The 18,480-nt window shown below is 38.6% G+C and overlaps 8 protein-coding genes across 8 annotated transcripts; 3 read left to right on the forward strand and 5 right to left on the reverse strand.

The window, feature by feature from the left end:
* Nucleotides 1-10: 10 nt before the first annotated feature.
* On the reverse strand, nt 11-1,594 carry RHIMIDRAFT_235578 (DLIC-domain-containing protein; the record flags this gene model as incomplete). The annotated part of the gene is made up of 6 exons (XM_023608379.1): nt 11-342; nt 406-499; nt 551-801; nt 859-1,122; nt 1,181-1,393; nt 1,453-1,594. Coding segments are annotated over 6 exons (1,296 nt in total), but the record flags the coding sequence as incomplete, so codon positions are not given.
* Nucleotides 1,595-1,913: 319 nt separating this feature from the next.
* RHIMIDRAFT_287050 (uncharacterized protein) lies at nt 1,914-2,594 on the reverse strand (the record flags this gene model as incomplete). Its single annotated transcript, XM_023613435.1, has 4 exons — nt 1,914-1,936; nt 2,003-2,125; nt 2,204-2,456; nt 2,559-2,594. The coding sequence occupies 4 exons, from the start codon at nt 2,592-2,594 to the stop codon at nt 1,914-1,916; spliced, it is 435 nt and encodes a 144-aa protein (XP_023468531.1).
* Nucleotides 2,595-2,727: 133 nt separating this feature from the next.
* On the reverse strand, nt 2,728-3,353 carry RHIMIDRAFT_106537 (uncharacterized protein). Its single transcript, XM_023605184.1, has 2 exons — nt 3,092-3,353; nt 2,728-3,041 (listed from the first exon to the last, which is right to left on the reverse strand). The coding sequence occupies exons 1-2, from the start codon at nt 3,307-3,309 to the stop codon at nt 2,915-2,917; spliced, it is 345 nt and encodes a 114-aa protein (XP_023468532.1). The 5' UTR covers nt 3,310-3,353; the 3' UTR covers nt 2,728-2,914.
* Nucleotides 3,354-3,542: 189 nt separating this feature from the next.
* Nucleotides 3,543-5,747, reverse strand: RHIMIDRAFT_106546 (uncharacterized protein). The gene is made up of 3 exons (XM_023605185.1): nt 5,703-5,747; nt 3,677-5,645; nt 3,543-3,625 (listed from the first exon to the last, which is right to left on the reverse strand). Exon 2 carries the CDS (start codon nt 5,419-5,421, stop codon nt 3,760-3,762), a length of 1,662 nt encoding a protein of 553 aa, XP_023468533.1. The 5' UTR covers nt 5,422-5,645; nt 5,703-5,747; the 3' UTR covers nt 3,543-3,625; nt 3,677-3,759.
* A 2,084-nt stretch (nt 5,748-7,831) lies between these two features.
* Nucleotides 7,832-10,118, forward strand: RHIMIDRAFT_199983 (glutamine synthetase/guanido kinase; the record flags this gene model as incomplete). Its single annotated transcript, XM_023606425.1, has 4 exons — nt 7,832-8,065; nt 8,122-8,249; nt 8,303-8,478; nt 8,527-10,118. 4 exons carry the CDS (start codon nt 7,832-7,834, stop codon nt 10,116-10,118), a joined length of 2,130 nt encoding a protein of 709 aa, XP_023468534.1.
* Nucleotides 10,119-10,234: 116 nt separating this feature from the next.
* RHIMIDRAFT_213236 (replication factor-A protein) lies at nt 10,235-12,740 on the reverse strand. Its single transcript, XM_023607242.1, has 10 exons — nt 12,443-12,740; nt 12,352-12,386; nt 12,195-12,300; nt 11,839-12,144; nt 11,690-11,792; nt 11,464-11,637; nt 11,321-11,408; nt 11,204-11,271; nt 10,430-11,146; nt 10,235-10,376 (listed from the first exon to the last, which is right to left on the reverse strand). Exons 1-10 carry the CDS (start codon nt 12,574-12,576, stop codon nt 10,275-10,277), a joined length of 1,833 nt encoding a protein of 610 aa, XP_023468535.1. The 5' UTR covers nt 12,577-12,740; the 3' UTR covers nt 10,235-10,274.
* Nucleotides 12,741-13,181: 441 nt separating this feature from the next.
* RHIMIDRAFT_106578 (O-acetylhomoserine/O-acetylserine sulfhydrylase) lies at nt 13,182-14,951 on the forward strand. The gene is made up of 6 exons (XM_023605186.1): nt 13,182-13,556; nt 13,610-13,904; nt 13,957-14,043; nt 14,101-14,126; nt 14,181-14,736; nt 14,783-14,951. The coding sequence occupies exons 1-6, from the start codon at nt 13,289-13,291 to the stop codon at nt 14,850-14,852; spliced, it is 1,302 nt and encodes a 433-aa protein (XP_023468536.1). The 5' UTR covers nt 13,182-13,288; the 3' UTR covers nt 14,853-14,951.
* A 1,186-nt stretch (nt 14,952-16,137) lies between these two features.
* On the forward strand, nt 16,138-17,524 carry RHIMIDRAFT_106601 (zf-DHHC-domain-containing protein). The gene is made up of 6 exons (XM_023605187.1): nt 16,138-16,425; nt 16,488-16,499; nt 16,556-16,682; nt 16,731-16,771; nt 16,824-17,062; nt 17,119-17,524. Exons 1-6 carry the CDS (start codon nt 16,181-16,183, stop codon nt 17,280-17,282), a joined length of 828 nt encoding a protein of 275 aa, XP_023468537.1. The 5' UTR covers nt 16,138-16,180; the 3' UTR covers nt 17,283-17,524.
* Nucleotides 17,525-18,480: the final 956 nt, after the last annotated feature.

The raw sequence follows: 18,480 nt of genomic DNA on the forward strand, positions 1-18,480 counted from the left end.
TATTCCGTACCTGATCTTTAGCTAATGGGTCTGATATGACCTCTTCATAGATTCCTCTAGCCCCATGGGCTCCTGGCTGCTGCCTATCTGTCACTGCATCCATGTCTGTATCCCAGCCCTGATTGACTGCCTCACAGTCAAATCCTTCTCGTAACACTCTCAGCTTTCCCCATGAGTCCCAACCGGATGGTACAAGGACGACATCTCTTTCGATCACCTGTGCTTTCATGTTGAATGGATATGGTTTTGTTGGTGTGGATAATAACCTGTGCAGGATATATTGGCGTAAATTATGAAAGGTATAAGGTTGAAGGGTTGACGTGTAGAATAAGGCAGCACCATCTGTAGAAAGACACATGTCAATTTGCTCCCGAGCAAAACTTCTCTGTCTTTAGGAATACTTACATTTCATACATACACAACGAAGCATTTGTTGAATAAAATCAAAGTGCTCATCTTTATAATCCATTGTTTGATCAAGCATGTTGGTTGCATCACTCTACGAAAATATAGTCAGAAGATGCCTTTTTGATCCATTGTTTGATTGAACCTTGGTGCAGACGACAATGATGGGTATACCTAAATTATTGGTCAGGGTACCTTGACTTAAGGGCAAAGTGACTTGATCCGCAGAAGTTGTGGTGGTAACTAGAGGTGCAGTAGCAGATGCAGCTGCAGTTGGGAAATTGGTGCTTGTGGCAGTATTTGGTGTAGATGGTACTGATCCCGTTGATGTAGACGTAGTAACATTTAGTGGGTTTGTAGTAACTGGTTCTGTATATGTCTGAAGGTAATGCTCCACTAATATGTACAGAATTAGCATTGAACCTTTTTACATACACCTGTATATGACCATACCTTTTTCTCTAAGTTCATCCACTATAGCCTTTCCTCTACTCCAGGTTTCGCCTGCTGAACCATCCTTACATATCTCATTAATTCTATGTTCTACTACATGTATCCATCTTTGAAGTGATTCCAAAAATGACCAAGGACGCGTCCAGTCCAATAGGATGATAACGCATGAATCAGCTAATGTATCTGTACTGAGCGCAAATTTAAGTAAAGGCAAATATTCGGAGGCTGATAGACCTAATTGATATACACCTAAGCGAGCAATAGCTTTTTTTTGTTGTTGTTGATTAATCTTTCTCTTATTATTCTTTAAAGCACAATATACCTTCATTCTCTTCATCCTGCACATCAATCATATTGTACCCTAGTGCTAATGTACTTCTTGTGTCATCATCGAGATTCTCTACTGGAAGTGGAACATAGTTATTGTTGACTCCAAATGATGTTGGCACATCGTCATTATCTGCTTGCACTACTTGTGGTCCAGGATCATTTTTTAAGAAATGTATTAATGTTGACTTGCCAGTTGCAGGATCACCTTTTGTGATGTGTGAATGTTAATATTTTATAGAACGGAGATGTTATGTTATATAATACCTAATACAAGCACTCTTTTGGTAGGGACCATTCTAGAAGACGCTACATTAGATAATATTGTAGACCAAATCTCTTCTTTTTCTGTTTGTTGGTGTTGCTGCTGTTGCTGTTGCTGCTGCTGCTGTTGTATATTGATTGTCATTATCAAAGAGAAAATGAGAGAAAGGGGGGAGAGAAGCGTAATTTATGAACCTTAGATTTTAAATTACAGCCTCTCCTTGCGATTGGCCAGGACGCTAAAGCATTACAATTTGTCACTCAGCTCATCTTTTCTTTGTCCTGCAAGAGCAGTAACCTGTCGCATTTTCGTACAAATGTCTCTGTAATTCAGCATGAAATAAGCTCAATTATTCTTCTGATAATCTATAGTATCATTTCTCATTCTATTGTTAAGCAATAGAAAAGTATAACCCACTTATTGCAAAAAAAAGAACATTGTATTGGTGGTACGATTACTGCATTTATAAATATGTAATAGAAGGAACTAAAGAATAAATTAAAGGGAATGTAATTGGTGTTGATTTCCATCCCATGGAGGCTTGCAGTTGACAAGTGTTGACAGCTTCCAATAAATGATTATTTTCCAGCACAGCTGCTACTCTTTCCTTGTCATTCAATTGCTTATTCACTACTCCTTCATACTGATAAGTTTCTTTACGTATTTCAATATCAACTCATAGTTGCTTTAGTGCAAATCATGTCCAAATATGTGTATATATGAGAGAGATTATCTTGAAATGATCAGGCAAACCGTGCAGTAAGCGTGCTCTAATATAAAAGTTGATCAACGTTGCCATTAAACAGTAAGGAACAGTCGGTGTAAATTCAATCAACACCGTACTATTCTCGCTATCCACTTCAATATGCTCAAACTGAGCAACACTCAATTGATCTAGTGTTAAAGGCTGTTTAGGATCTCCAATATTGTCATCGTATTCTGCTTCTGCTTCTTTTCGGACAATTTTCTTTGTTTTATAAATAGTTGGATTAGCGTTGATGTGATTCTAAGCCATACTTGAAAAGAGTGCTTATCGTTTATGAATCATCTGTCGCTTTCCAATGAAATGATCAAACAAGCAATGCGATGGGAACTATGGAGAATATACCACTATCGCCTCAAGCGTGCAACCATGGATAAACATAAATTGAAGCTAAAGCTGAACAAATTTTCAGCAAAGTCAACAGCATTCACCTCTCAAGGCTTAAACAGGTATATGAGAACCCAAATCCAAGAATTTCTCAGGAACATAGAACAGCTGCACGGATTTGCAGTCTATGAATCTTACATTAGCTAGGAGCCTTTTTCTCTTATAAACTCTCTTTTAATGCAAGTATTTAATATCAATGTAATAACTGAAATACTAAACAATTCTTTTACTTCTGTTGGGCTCTTATTTACATCATTTGTTGTTTGAAATTATTATTTTTCTATTTAGTGTGCACAAGAGTCGATTATATATATTTATTCAGTTGTTCTTGATGGAATTTTCTCCACAGTCTTTTCAAGAGTGCTCAATTGATTCTCTGCATTTCTTATGGAGTTTTCAAAGTCACGGATAATACGTCGTAGAGTATATGTTGTCAGTTTTCTGTAAATATAAGAATGAGTATACATCTAAATATTACATATTAGACTTACTGCTGAGGCTTGTTTGGAACAGAAGCAAGAGCCAATTCTTTTTTGAGTTCTTCCATACGTTGCTCATACTTGTTCATGTTATCTTCAAAGGCATCCTCTTTGTCTTTAAGTATATTCAACAGCTCCTTTTGTTGTACATCCACACTAATCTCTTTGATCTTTTCTATCATTGTAGAATCAAGATCAAGTTTGCCTTCTTCTGTTGTCTTTAATTCCATTCCAACCAAATCTTCAGCGTGATCAACAACTGTAGACAAGTTAGCAAAGTATTCAAAAAACATAGAATCACATACGTCTATTGATTGAGGCCTCAAGTGATTTGAGGCTTTTGCTTACTGATTCAGCTTCGGATTTGGCAATAGGAACTCGTTCATTAAGTTCATCTAGAATACGATCGATCACCTTCATATCGCCTCGCTTCCATTCATGATTTACATTGTCAAAGTATGCGATACATTCATCTGCTTTCTTTGGCATATCTTCAACTTTATGGAAATTGATTTCTTCATCAATATCAGAAATGATTCTTGAGGACTATTTGTTCACATTAGAAAACAATGCAAGCATACACAAAATCAGACTTACAATCTGAACTGCGCTGTTTGTTTCCAAATAAATACTTTCAAATTCCCTTGCCATAGGCTGCATAAAGAAACGTTAACCTTGCTTCACAAACAGAAAGAATGACTTACGTGCGTAGCAGTCGTCTTGTGAGGTTCATCCAGCCCTTGATGCATCTCCTTTGAGCGAACTGCAAAGCGTACTTTGGATGTGGGTACAGATGTAGGACGTTTAATAATTACGGGCTTATATTCCACTGGTCTGTCGTGTTCATTCACTTCCGCTTCAATAGATTCTTCTCTTTGTTTTGGTAACTCAGGTTCTCTTCTTATTTCTTTCATCACAGGCTCAGTTTTTTCTTTCTGCTCAGGCTGAGGAACTGGTAGCTTGATTTCTGAAGAGACAAATAAATCCCCTTTTTTCTCTTCGACTGGAAGCTCTACCGTCTTGTGTTCAGGTTCTGTAGGCTTTCTGTCAAGAGTAGTGTCTTTGAACCCTTGGGCAAGGTCTTCTTCATATGACTGTGGCCTTTCTTCTTTATGCACCTGAGATTCCTCTTGTTTAGGCGCCTGTGGCTTTTCTTCTCTAAAAACTTCTGGAACCTTTTGCATAGGTACTTCTGGCGCCTTTTGTTTAGACGCTTCTGGAACCTCCTGTTTAGGTGCTACTGGAATCTCTTGTTTAGGCACTTCTGGAACCTTCTGCTTAGGTACTACTGGTGTCTCTTCTTTAGGCATTTGGTGTGGTTCTTCTTTCTTTACTTCAGAAGTTGCATACTTACTTCCTATTGTACTTGTAAATGCGGATGGCACTTGCTGAGCAGATGCTTTGGGCATGCCAAAAGCTGAGGGAAAGGCGGGCGCGGGAGTCTGTTGATTTGTAGCTACTGGAGGACTAGCAAAGGCAGACTGTGGAGTAGTTCCATACGATGTGGTTGTAGTAAAGGCAGGTGTAGGTGCAGTGGCTTTATTGCCCAGAGCTGACACGTTTCCAAAAACAGGAGCGCTATCTGTGCCTGAGCTACTGCCAAATGTAGATGAGCTACTAATGCCAGGTGAGGTAAGCTTGGATTGTGTGGTAGATGTCTTTGCTAGGGCAGCAAACGAAAGCTTTTGTGCCATGCCACCTGTGCCTCCACCAAATCCGCTTGTTCCAAAGGCAGGGGCAGGGGAAGCAGCAGCACCAAAGGCGGATGGGTTTGGCTTAATATTGGGTGCACTTGTCTTCATTGTGGTAAAGGAAGGAATCTTTGCATTGGATGGAGCGCCAAAACTAAAGCCAGATGTTGTAGTAGCTGATGCGCCGAAAGAAGTGACTGATGCGCCGAAAGGAGTAGCTGGTGCGCCAAAAGGAGTAGCTGCTGGCTCTTGTTGTTGCTGTTGTTGTATAGAAGCAACAGGCTTATCAGAAGGTGGCTGAATAGAGAAAATATCATGAGCGGTAATCATGCCACTATATTTCTGACCAGATTTGGCAAGGTTGGTGTTGTAGATGTTGTAAGCACAAATACGTCCTTCGTTTGTAAGGAACAAGAGAATAGGTAAAGGTTGTACAGGCGTATCGCTCTCAGATGCATCAAAGGGAGGTAATTCTTTGGATGCAGAGAAATCCACAGTGAGGCCCACAGGAAGGGTATCAGCATAGTCATCCTCTGACAGAGGTAACGAAGGAATGCAGCTTTCTTCGAGGATCCATGTCTTCCATGTGCCGTCATCATGCTGTCCTACCACAGCCAAATCACTTGCTACTGCGTTCGATACGATAATCATCGTCTTTGCATCTGGTCCAAAATCACGAATGAGTGACAAGTAAAATTGGTTATCAGGGTTTTCAGAGTTGTAAATGGGTGTCACTTCGCCCAATGCCTGATATTTTTCATCCTCGCTCTCTGCCTTACGGTGAATGATGTATGGAAAGTGTTCCGCGTCTGGTGAATCAGTAGTTCCGTAAATTGCAAAAAAGTCATGATTTTCAACCCATAATAGAGCTCTCACTATAAAAACTGTGTTTAGCAATAATAGTAATAATAATAAATGACTATAAGCCAAACCTTCTTTGCCTTGAACATTTGTGGGTGGTGTAATTTCATCTTTGAGTGCACCTGAAATATCGAATGCACGAATAACACCTTCCCTGTCACCACAAGCAATTTGTTTGCCCTTTGGTGACCAAGAAGCTGTTACTGCATTTGGAATCGTTGCTACTGTTTGACCATTGCTGATTTGAACCAGCTGACATCCCTTGTTCTCGACACATACACCCAACAGATCAGGATATACCTCAGGGTTGGGGTGAATACTGATGATATCACAGTTGAGTGGTATTGAACGAATGGGTGTCGCATCTTGACGCTAAAGTAATCTATCAGTACATATGCAACACACAAATATCGCTTTCATAATTAATCCCTACACTCTTGATAATATCAGATACATGATAAATCAACAGCAATCCACCGTTTAGGCCGACAATCAGTTGAAGATCATCGTTTGTCAAAGCTAAAAATTTGACACCTCCTTCTTTCACTGGAATCATAAAGTATTCTTCAAGTGGTACTGTTTCTCCTCTGTTCGCAGCATAAATGGTGTCATATAGTTTTTGATTGAGACCACAAATGAATCCTGATTATGCAAAAGCTTTTTTAACCTTGTGCTGTTCTGTAGAGTATATAACCTATTACCTGAATTACAAGCAGCAACAAAGTAACCATATTTACTAGAACATGTCAACTGAGAAAAGAATGTCTTTTTGTCTTGACTTGGCTCATGGAAAGGTGGCTCTGGTAATTTCACTTTAACGTCATTAACTAAATTTTTAAAGCGAATAAACTGTGTGATGTATTAGTTTAGAAGTATAAGGCTATTCGTAGGCGTACTTCAACATATTCGTCTGAATCTTCTTGATCAAGCACAGAATATGGGTTATCCATCTTTATATTTAAAATGGAAAAAAAGAAAAAATGCGTATTTTTTACGCGTTTATATTTTTGACAGTCCGTAGTTTCATTTAAAAATGGCATTGAATATTAAGCATCGCCGTTTTTTTTTTCTTTAATTTACAAAAAAATGTTCATCCAAGGATCCCCAGTTGGATAATAATTCGTTAATAAAAAAGATGATGATACCCTAGTCGTTGTTCTCGCACTTGTCCGTTCAAGAAATTACTGACAATAACTTTTTTGAGTTATCCGTCATTAACATGTTTTCGCCTTGATTCTATATTACATATTTACATTTCATGAATATAACTTGATATTGTCTGAATAAACAAAGATATTATGAGACAGAGAAGCTTAATCGACACCAAAAGCTAATAGGGTCGAGTATTGACTTGGGCTGCAGTATTTTGTAAGATGATAGGCTGTTCTTTATCCAGTCATCTTACTAGTAAATGCTGCAAGACGGAAAGAACAGCAACTAGGGTATCGTCATCCCTTCTATTAACGAATTATTATCCAACTGGTTAAATTAAAAAAAAAAAAAAGATAGCATCCCTTTACAATTATTATATAAGTGATTAGGCAAATCAGCTTATCAACAAGATGATATATGGTTTAATTATACATGAAAATATTCTTGGCGCTATATTCATGACTTTGTTTTTATTCATGGGCGTAAAAGAGGCTAGTAGACTATTATTTACTAAAAACATCATGCAAAAAAGCATACGTTTGTGTATATGTGAGTCACATCTCTTTATTAAAAAAAATGGTAGATCCATATTTTATTTGCTTCTCTCTTTTTATGAGATAACCAAGGACCACATACTATCTCTCCCTCTGTCTTTCTCTCTTGCTGTTGCTATGTCTCTTTATGATTTTCTATTTATAGAAGGCTATTTTATCGCTGTTTTGCTTTAATATTTACATACCTTCTTCTGCGTGTGACATTAAAAAGTACCAATCAGAGGGCCTTTCTATTCTTGTCTTATCTTTTATCGGAAAAAACGCAGTCATTTATCTCCAATTTCCCCCTTCTCTTTGTCAATTCAGTTACTCGACCCTTTTTTTTTCTTTTTCTTTTCCCAAAATATTAAAAAAGGATGGCTCATCAAGCACGTCTCAACACTGTGGTTGAATCCCTCACAAAGTCCCCTCGCTATGTCGAATTCCCTTCCAAGAACGGCCAAGTTCAACCTCTTTCTTCAAACTTTGGAAAGAACGTGTTCACACGTACCGAGATGGCCAAGATGTTGCCCAAGCCTGTTTACAAGACCTTTGTAGAAATCTCCAAGGGTAAGAAAACTATGGACAAGGCTACGGCTGATGCTATTGCTCATGCTGTCAAGGTTTGGGCTATCGAACGCGGTGCTACTCACTTCACTCATTGGTTCCAACCTTTGAATGACGGTACTGCTGAAAAGCACGATTCATTCTTATCTCTCAAATCAACCTTTGTTGACGGTTCCGAAGTGGTATGATTTGTTTATAATGTTGTCATTTACTGTATGTTTATTTATTATTTCTATAGGTTACTGCCATTGATACTTTCTCTGGCTCTCAATTACTTCAATCCGAACCCGATGCCTCTTCCTTCCCCTCCGGTGGTATGCGTACTACCTTTGAAGCTCGTGGTTACACTGTTTGGGATAGCAAGAGGTAATTATCATTACAAACTTTAACCTAGTCACAGCACTAATAACTCGGGGTAGTCCTATGTTCATCTCTGACGGTCCTCATGGTACCTCTATCCTTTACATTCCCTCCGTTTTCATTTCTTATAATGGTGAAGCTTTGGATGAAAAGTCTGTTCTTTTGAGATCATGTGAAGCTTTGGAAAAGGTTGCTTTGGACATCTTAAACATCATTACTCCTGTTGAAGCTGAAGGTAAGATGAAAGCAGCAACTATAGATTTATCTGACACACTATCAAAAGCTCGTTCTAAGCTTGTCTACGTCACCTTGGGTACTGAACAAGAATACTTCTTGATCGACCGTGCTTTATATACCCTTCGTCCTGATCTTAAAATCACTGGTCGTACCTTGATTGGTGGCCTTCCTCCTCGTCACCAACAACTAGAAGATCACTACTTTGGTAAGATCCCCACTCGTGTCTTATCTGCCATCAGTGAATGTGAACTTGAACTTGCCAAGTTGGGTGTTCCTATCAAGACCCGCCACAACGAAGTTGCACCTGCTCAATTCGAAGTCGCTCCTATCTTTGAAGATGTTCTTTCTGCTGTTGATCACAACTTGCTCACTATGGATGTCTTCCATCGTGTTGCTCACCGTCACAAGTTGAAGGTTCTCTTCCACGAAAAGCCTTTCAAGGGTGTCAATGGTTCTGGCAAGCACTGTAACTGGAGTTTGTCCACCGATACCGGTGACAATCTCTTGGACCCCAGCAACACCCCTGAAAAGAACTTGCGCTTCCTCATCTTCTTGGTCGCCGTTCTCAAGGCTGTCTTGGATCACGGTGATCTTTTACGTGCCGGTGTTGCCTCTGCCTCCAATGACCATCGTCTTGGTGCTCAAGAAGCTCCTCCTGGTATCATCTCCGTCTTCTTGGGTTCTCAATTGACCGAAGTCTTGAATGCCATTGAAGAAAACCGTCCTATCAACTACGAACTTGCTGGTAATGACCTCAAGAATGTCCGTGTCAAGGGCACCGTCTTGGATCTCAAGGTGACCAGCTTGCCTCCTATTGCTCGTGACTTGACCGACCGTAACCGTACTTCTCCTTTTGCCTTCACTGGTAACAAGTTTGAATTCCGTGCTGTCGGTTCCAAGCAATCTCCTTCTTTCCCCGTTACTTTGTTGAACTCTGCTGTCGCCAAGGCATTGAATGAGATTTTGGGTGATTTGAAGCAGCAAAAGGGCGATAAGCCCGTCGCTTCTGAAGAAGACCAAATGGCTGTCATCCGTAAATACATCAAGATCACCAAGAACATCCGCTTCGAAGGTGACAACTACTCTCAAGAATGGGTTGAAGAAGCCGCTAAACGTGGATTACCCAACATTGTAAAGAGTCCTGAAGCCTTTGCTCGTCTGTTGAGAAAGGAAAATGCAGATATGCTCAAGGACATGGGTGTCTTCTCTGACGCTGAATTGCACTCTCGTTACCACATCTTGACTGAGAAATACGCCAAGGAAGTCACAATTGAAGCTCAAACAATCATCACGATGGTCATTCAACAAGTCTTGCCTGCTGCTTACCAATACAGACACGATTTGGCTGAAGCTGCTTCATTTATGAAGAACATTGGCGTTGAGGCCTCTCCTGAAATTGACTTGCTCAATGAATTGACACCTATCGTCGCCACCCTTCAAAAGGATATCACTGCTCTCAAATATCTCTTGGTCGAGCTTAATGAAGTTGAAGATGTTGTCAAGTTGGCTGATGCCTGCTGTCACCAAGTCTTAGCTAAGATGGATGCTATTCGTGAATTGACTGACAAGTTGGAACGTAACGTCGCCGACAAGTTGTGGCCATTCCCCAAGTACACTGAGTTATTCTTGAACATTTAAGAAATTACATACAAATGATCCTTTATTACCCCCCTTTTCCCTCTCTTCCTTTTTTATTTTAAAAAAAAGTAAAGCCTTTTTTGTGTAAAGAAAATGAATAATTGAATAAATCATAAAAACAGTGACATAATTTCTTTATTTTTATATGTAAACGATTTATACAAGAAGCTTCTCGATTTCATCCACTAATTCTTGACCGTCCTTGATAGGATCAATAGGATGTGCTTCCATGATTGTATATTTGGTACGACTTTGATCCTATAAAAAAAAAATAAGACCCTGACCACGCATTCTATAGATCAAAGACTTACATTGTATGTTTCAGACTTGGCTCTTGCCTTAAAGTGGTAAGACTTAAACAAGGCCCTACCACAGATCTTTTGGAATTGCGAGATATCATTATCCTTAATTTCCATCAATTCATTAGCAGATATACCAAGAAGAGCACGTCCAACATCGTCAAATGTATTAAAGAAGAGCTGAGACGTAGGATCATTCACACCAATGGTCAAAATAAACTTCCATTCGGGTGTCGTAAAGGTCTTTTGACACTTTTCGCAGCGCCATCCGTTTTCTTCTTGAAGCAACTTCTTTCTACATTCAGGACAGCCAGGATAAGCTAACATCTCTTGCTTGATATAGGCCACGGTTCCCTTGAACGAAAAATAGTCAGGTCGAATACCAGAACCCAAGTCTTCTGTTCTGACTTGCAAGAGATTAACCTTGTTGGTTGGGCGCGACATATTCTCACCCATTGCGCCGCTATTACTAAACGTGCCAAAGTCTTTGTTACCATTGCTGTTGAACCATTGACGCAGTCGTTGTGTCTCTGGGATGTCTGGGTTTGTCTTGAGCGTGCCAGAAGCAGATAGAGACAAGGATCTACCATTAAAGTCACTGACACGAACACCACGACAGGCAATGATAGGAGAATCATTTGAATCAAATTCTTCGGCTGTCTTGTCCCAAATGGTCAAGCGAACAGATTTGCCACTTTCATCAACAATTGATAATTCTCTCTTCTTTGTCTAAAAAGAAAATAAGTGTGTAAGTCAATGAATGTGCAATCCAAACTCTTTGCTTACGGGTCTGCCTGTAGACTTGGTAACGATTTCAGTAACCCCGTTATCTTGAATCACAACCCCCATGATATCTAATAAAACATAAGCATATGTTGCTGCGCATTTTTTGTTTTTTATTACCTATAGTTGAGCCCGCTTCGATATTATCCAAGTCAGAGACCTTGACAAATTTAAAATTCATTTGAGGAATAGCAGAGTCGCCAGAGCACTAGAGGCAAGTATATAATCAGTTTTGTTTGATAAACAATAAAACAAAGACTTACAAGTTCTATTTCTGTGCCTGCTTCAAGTGTCAATTCATATTCGTTGTCCAAGGTAGAGAACTGCTTTCTGGCCATAGTTACCCTAGCTTTAGACAGATAATATACTTTTCCTTCTTCAAGCATATGGTAAAGACGATCGACTTGATCATTGAAAGCGGTCGCTTTGATTTCACCCTATTAAAGTGTCAGTCTATGAAGGGATAATACTTTTTTTTTTTCTTTTTACACTTTGATCCAGCAGGTTCAAACTGAACAGTTTGCCATCGCCTCTGTTGTTATGCCATTGTTTGATTTGAGACTTTTGTGTAACTCTTGCCTTGATGGTCCATCTATAGTATATTAATACACATACACACCAATAGAAACTTTTATTACCTGCTCTGATAAGGGTTAATGTTCTTGATAGGTGTAAGAGATGACTCCAGTTGCATGTTGGGTCTTGTATTAAAGTTTCCAGGTGAATTGAAAGTTGGACTTGCAGAGGAATAGGAAGCACTTGTGTTATTGAATAAAGGTTGTTGTTGTTGTTGTTGTTGTTGTTGAGGTTGGAGTTGAGATTGAGGTCTTGATTGAGTATTAGCTGCGCTTGGAGATGCGGAGGTTGGATCAAGAGAGACAGGTGTGCCTACTTTAGCATCCACGTCCGATATAACGACTTCAAGATTCAAGATAATCAACACTCTACATATATATGTTAGTGAGCCCTTCAATACACTATCCTTCTTTCTTACTTTTTGTTTGAAAGCATATTGCATGCGTATTCCTTAATGCGTACAATACTGTTTCTTTTGATTTGACCTTGTTCAACAAGACCTGTGTGCTGCGTAGAAAGCATAGCTATGAAAGGGTTAATCATCATGCATTCTCATATATATCTGAATATTCAACCTTGCATAAAGTTAACACCATCAGATACGATAGCTCTTTATATAACGCACGTTAATCTATTTGACAGGTTCAAAACTTTTTTTAACAATACCTATAACGAGTAGCGCCATTAACAGGAAGCGCCTTGATGTTGATTATTTGAACAACTGGATTGGTTGCCAATGGGTTTGAATTCTCTTCAAAGTGAATGGCCTTGATGGCACCTACAGAAAGCTGCTGCGACATGATAAGTTTAAGAAAGAAAAAAAAATCAACGCGCACGCGCGACTGCTTAAAAAAATATGTAAAAAAGAGTGTGAAAAGCGCGCTGGAGATGAAAATAGGGGAAATGTTCTGATTGGCTGCATAGTTAAGAGACTGTCTTTTACATGGCGAATGGTATACCTCAGGCAGTGTTTGATTAAAATAACAATTGTGGACACTGTTATGAGCTCAAAATAATAACAACATAGTTCTCTATTAAGTATCTTAAACTTTTGTAGGCTTCCTATGTGATATTTAGAATGCGTATAAACATTGAATCTTATTGGTCAAACAAAAATATAAAGATTTCGCACAACCACCGTATATTCACATGCTCTATTTTTTTCCTTCGTCATCTTGTTCACCAAATATGCACATATGGCGTTATCCAATCAATTTGCTATGTTTCTAGTGACACCCTTTCAATCAGGGGAACATCTCTGTTGTCATTGAGAGCATCGATGAGCTCATTTATATAAAATATTATTCTTGGTGAAGGAAGATCTATGGATCACTTCCTCATGTTTTTTTCGTTCGTTTAGTGTTTAATAAAAGAAGAAAGAGAGGTTAAGAAGGACGATAGCGGGAATTAAAAGATCATCAATGCGTCTTAGCTGTGGGGAATAATCCGAGCTTATTTAAAGCTGGTACCCATCTCTCTTTCTTTTTCTTTCTTTCTCTAATCCTATCAACCATGACTCAATCTGAAGAACATCAATTCCATTTCGATACTTTACAGTTACATGCTGGCCAGAAGCCTGACTCTGCTACTAACTCTCGTGCTGTGCCTATTTATGCTTCCACATCATTTGTCTTTAACAACGCAGAACATGGTGCCAATCTATTTGCTTTAAAAGAACCTGGTAATGTTTATACAAGAATGATGAACCCTACAACCGATGTCTTTGAACAGCGTATTGCTGCCCTTGAAAAAGGAGCTGCTGCTGTTGCAGTATCATCAGGTAAACATAAATAACCTAATTTGCCTTTCACACAAAGGTCTAATCCATAACAGGTCAAGCTGCTCAGTTCCTTGTCTTTGCCACTTTATGTAAGGCAGGAGATAACATTGTGTCGAGTAGCAGTCTGTACGGTGGTACCTATAACCAATTCAAAGTCGTCTTCCCTCGTCTGGGAGTTCAAACCAAGTTTGTGAACAGTGATGATCCCGAAGATTTTAAAAAGGCTATTGATGAAAACACAAAGTTGCTCTATGTCGAAAGCATAGGCAATCCAGAGCTCAAGGTTCCTGATTTCGCATCATTAGCTAGGATTGCTCACGAGGCTGGTATTCCTCTTGTAGTTGACAAGTAAGTCATAAAAAGATATGGTCTGTCATATAGACTAAAGATGTATATATAGCACACTTGGTGCTGGTGGATATATAGTCAAACCTATCGAGTATGGTGCTGACATTGTCGTACACTCTGCAACAAAGTGGATCGGAGGGTAAGAGAAAGGATACTATTGTATGTAACCATTATTTACACAACCTCCCTTTCATAGTCATGGTACAACCATCGGTGGTGTTGGTAAGCACATGCTTATATTATATTGTATTCTTATTCTCTGACTTCTTCATTTAGTCATTGACTCTGGCAAATTCCCTTGGAACAATGGTAAATTCCCTGACTTTACTGAACCCTCCCCTGGATACCATGGAATGAAGTTTTGGGATACGTTTGGCCATCTTTCTTTCATCGCTCGTCTTCGAACAGAATCTCTTCGTGATATTGGCGCTTGTCAGAACCCTTTTGGTTCCTTCTTACTTCTCCAAGGCTTAGAAACGCTCTCTCTTCGTGTTCAACGTCATCTTGAGAACACACTCGCCTTGGCTGAGTGGCTTGATGCCAGGGATGATGTCTCTTGGGTCTCTTATCCGGGTTTAAAGAACCATCCATCTCATGAGCTTGCTTCCAAGTATCTCAAGAATGGCTACGGTGGTGTCTTGACATTTGGTGTCAAGGGTTCAACTAAAGTGTTTATTGATTCACTCAAGCTTGCTTCTCATTTAGCCAATTTGGGTGATGCCAAAACACTGGTTATTGCTCCTGCGTTAACTACACATCAACAATTATCAGATGAAGAACAGCTCTCTGCAGGCGTAACCAAGGATATGGTTCGTGTATCTGTTGGCATAGAGTAAGTTGAATATTTGTGTAAAGACATAATATTAATATTCATTTAGACATATTGACGATATCAAATGGGATTTTGATCAAGCACTTGTAAAAGCGGCAGCAACAGAATCTTCATAATTATTACTATTACTATTATTGACTACTGTTATCACTCTATTCTATATATAATAAACCATACAGGGTTACATGTTCAGACACCATTTCTCTGCTAATTGTACAATGCACACAGTACCAATTCACGCCCTTCGTTGAACCAATTTGTGGTTACTTCAAATAAGCCTTTTTCTCTTTCATTTGTTAGAAAAGCTTTTATAATGTATTCAATCACTGGAAAGCTTATATTCGAGAATGGTCAGGGAGACATCTTTGATGAGAATGGAGAAAAGGCCATGAAGAAGAAGACGAGCATAAGGAAAGCTCATCATCCACATTTTGATATGGCAGTCTATTTCTGTGTTGACATTGGTTCATGGACTTCGAGTTGATAAGAAGAAAGAGATAAAATGTGGTTATTGCTGTATTTTAATTTTTTATGTGATCAGTTCTATCAACAAAGAGCCAAGGTCATTCAAGAGTAATTATGGTATATACGTATTTTACATCAATGATATTTCACTGGACAGCCTTAGGCTATGTAGGCACTTTGGTAGTGTGAATTTGTACAGTGACGCCACATATAGTGCGTATAAGAAGCGCCCATAGCATTAGCCTTCTCGTGGATTTCCTTGTACGCGTAGTGTACACCAAAAAATAAAGCTAACAACGTTTATATTGGAAAATTGTATCATACGCTCGATGATACGTCAAAAAACACTATCAGTAATAGCTTCAATAGTATCTTGGATCTGACTGACAATGACAATTTCCCCCAACAGCCAAAAGTCAGCAACCAAATTTGGAAATTCTGTAAAAAAGCTCAGCCTTGCTTTTTTTTCTTTCTCTCTCTCTTTCCTCCTGACTCTTCTTTAACCCTTTTTCGCGTCATGGCCAAACCAAGCCCAATCGCCTCTAAAGTAGCAGGCATTATACTTCCCTTTGTTGTGTTTGGTCTGCTAGGATACTCTTGGTATATATATATTTTTCGAGTTTGCGGTTAGTTTAGATCTAGTTTATGCGGAAGTTGTCCAAAAGTGAAGCTAACAAAAAGACATATTACGTAGTACATTTATTGATTAAGGAAACCACTAACCAAAAGGCAGAAGCAAGTAAGAATACAAAGAAAGAAAAAGAAACGATGAGGGTTATAACAAATTATATAGTTGCTTTCATAACTATTGCAAGCTTTTTCTGGTTCATGGCTATAGTTTGTTATATTCGAGTCATATCAACGTCACCAGGCAGCCCAATGAATGTAAACCAAAGTAATATTTAATAGAAAAATAGAGGGGGAGGGTAAATGAATTTAATTGATTCTTACACTGCAGACACTAGCCCCTCTTGCGATTATGCAAGATGAAAGATTTGTGGGTCAGAGCTTACCTTGTTACTATTACTCACCAAACCTATTTGATAATAAGACACTTAATTCTCGACATATGAACAACTCAGAAAATGTAAACGACAAGACGCCACTACTATCCATCAGTAAGAGAGATGGACAACGAAGATACTGTCATATCTGTGAATGCTTTAAACCTGATCGATCACATCACTGTAGAGAATGTAACAAGTGTATCTTAAAGATGGACCAGTAAGCATATATTGTTATTTTAATGCAGGAAATAGTAACCCTTTTCTTTTTTCTGTGTGTAGTCATTGTCCTTGGTATGAAGGAGAAGGTCTTGCGTTTTCATTAATTTTTCTAATTTGATTTACTGCAGGGTGAGCGGATGCGTTGGATTTGGAAATTACAAGTTCTTTTTCTTGTTTACATCATATACTGGTATTTATGGGCTGTGGGTATTTGTAACTACCTTACCATTGGTCGTCAAAGGAATTCAAGACATGGTAAGGCCCCTTATGTGTAGCTTTTTGTATATCTCTAATAGCTAATAGAATGCTGATCTCGATCCTCAATGGATTGTTCTTATCATCTTGTAAGTGAATACATTTTTCTGTTAAAGACAAATTACCAATGTTGCACAATAGAGCCTTTGTCTTTGGCTTCACTGTTCTTGGATTTACCGGTGTTCACCTCACGTACATTCTACGTAACGAGACGACAATTGAACATTTGGCAGATAGACCCTACGATATTCGAGTGGATTTTGATACAAGTGGAGATAACTTTGAAGTCATTACTGTAGAACCAGAACATTACCTATGGGAAAGAAGCAGAAAAGAGAACTGGAAATCAGTCATGGGCAATTCTATAGTTGGCTGGTTTCGTAAGTCCATAGCACATGTAAGCAAAGGCGTCTTTACTGATCATTTTTATCAATAGTCCCGTTTAAGCGTGGCTTGGGTAATGGACTTGTGTTTCCTTACAGTGACAGGATGTATCATGAGATTGTTCAACGGGCTCAACGACAAAGAAACTCCATGAATCTGTCTCATTACGAAAGAGTATCTTCTTCATTAGAAAGCACTGCTCCTATTACCTCATGATAAAGTGTAATTAATAATATATTAGATCTTTTATTTATCGTTGCTATTTAAAGCAGCTTACAGCTGTTGATCTTTAACAGAGCAGTTATGAGCTATTTCAATCATTATGAATCATTTATGATTAGTCGTCGGATATGTCTAACTTCATCAACGAGAAAAACGACATCGATCAAGCGTATTCTTTGTAAGCAAAAATGATACATGTAATCACCTGCAAGTCGAGGGAAATAACTATTGCCGCTACACAAGATTTATGCATCCTGCATTCTTTTCACCTTATTGCTTTGCATCGTGTTACTTTTTTTCAATGACTCTAATGAGAACAACTATAATTACAGGCCTTACGAAAGCTTATTTTATAGCTGACCCAGCTTTATGCTAATCGAGAGCTATATTCTTTGGTTTAAAGAGGTACCTGTACGACAGACCCAAGTGAGTTGGAATGGGTATGTCGAGGATCTATAAGACTAGTGGAAAAGAGCAAACGTTTGGGTTGAAACGTAATGCGCGTAGATTATAAATATTTTGTTCTAATGCTGTAAGTATTACGTTACAAGTAAACCTTTTTTTTTTTTGAAAAAGAGAGCTTGCTATTCGATTATGCATAAAGTATCATGGTCCTTTAAAGTAAATTCCTGGCAAGAGAGAGAATTATAAAAATAAAGTATGCGTCAGGTCATATCGATACTTAAAAGGATAAACTCCTCTCTTATGTCAGTATATTCAAAGATAAAATGACAGCTGCATCTTGTTGAACCGGAATGTTGACCGAGCTATCATACTCTTTTTTATTTGGTAACAATATAAAATATATACAACAGAGATGAAAGAGAAAGAGAAGGAGATGTGTACAGTTTTTATTCCATAGGATTCGTCTTTCCATCCTGTGGTCGTTTTTCTCGACGATCTGGCCTGTCTCTAGATAGCTTGTCTGTGACGCTCTTCTTGAGTGTTTTTAGATTAAGGTAAAGTTCATGTAAATGAGGATGCTTGATTTGCTGTCCATAGGATACTAAACTGCTGTGGCTTGAATTTAATCGCTGAAAGGGGTAACTACCTGATGTTACCATGATAATTTGTTGATAAAGGAGAAGAAAGAGAAAATATCAAAATATACACAAAAGAACTAAGGACAAGTATTTATATATGTGTGATATCATATGTTGGTAGAGCTTGCCTCTTGGCATGTAAAGGCGAA

Source organism: Rhizopus microsporus (assembly GCF_002708625.1).
Source record: "Rhizopus microsporus ATCC 52813 unplaced genomic scaffold scaffold_4, whole genome shotgun sequence".
In the NCBI taxonomy this organism is placed as follows: domain Eukaryota; kingdom Fungi; phylum Mucoromycota; class Mucoromycetes; order Mucorales; family Rhizopodaceae; genus Rhizopus; species Rhizopus microsporus.

Coding starts and splice junctions, on each gene's coding strand:
- RHIMIDRAFT_106537 (XM_023605184.1), bottom strand. CDS start 3,309: ATGGAATTAAAGACAACAGAAGAAGGCAAACTTGATCTTGATTCTACA. Junction 3,042..3,091: donor GTTCCAAACAAGCCTCAGCA/GTAAGTCTAATA, acceptor TTATATTTACAG/AAAACTGACAACATATACTC.
- RHIMIDRAFT_106546 (XM_023605185.1), bottom strand. CDS start 5,421: ATGATTATCGTATCGAACGCAGTAGCAAGTGATTTGGCTGTGGTAGGA.
- RHIMIDRAFT_213236 (XM_023607242.1), bottom strand. CDS start 12,576: ATGTCGCAGCAGCTTTCTGTAGGTGCCATCAAGGCCATTCACTTTGAA. Junction 11,793..11,838: donor ATTAACCCTTATCAGAGCAG/GTAATAAAAGTT, acceptor AATATACTATAG/ATGGACCATCAAGGCAAGAG. Junction 11,147..11,203: donor CCAAGTCTACAGGCAGACCC/GTAAGCAAAGAG, acceptor TTTTCTTTTTAG/ACAAAGAAGAGAGAATTATC.
- RHIMIDRAFT_106578 (XM_023605186.1), top strand. CDS start 13,289: ATGACTCAATCTGAAGAACATCAATTCCATTTCGATACTTTACAGTTA. Junction 13,557..13,609: donor TGCTGTTGCAGTATCATCAG/GTAAACATAAAT, acceptor AATCCATAACAG/GTCAAGCTGCTCAGTTCCTT. Junction 14,127..14,180: donor TACAACCATCGGTGGTGTTG/GTAAGCACATGC, acceptor TTCTTCATTTAG/TCATTGACTCTGGCAAATTC.
- RHIMIDRAFT_106601 (XM_023605187.1), top strand. CDS start 16,181: ATGCAAGATGAAAGATTTGTGGGTCAGAGCTTACCTTGTTACTATTAC. Junction 16,683..16,730: donor TCAAAGGAATTCAAGACATG/GTAAGGCCCCTT, acceptor AATAGCTAATAG/AATGCTGATCTCGATCCTCA. Junction 17,063..17,118: donor TTCTATAGTTGGCTGGTTTC/GTAAGTCCATAG, acceptor TTTTATCAATAG/TCCCGTTTAAGCGTGGCTTG.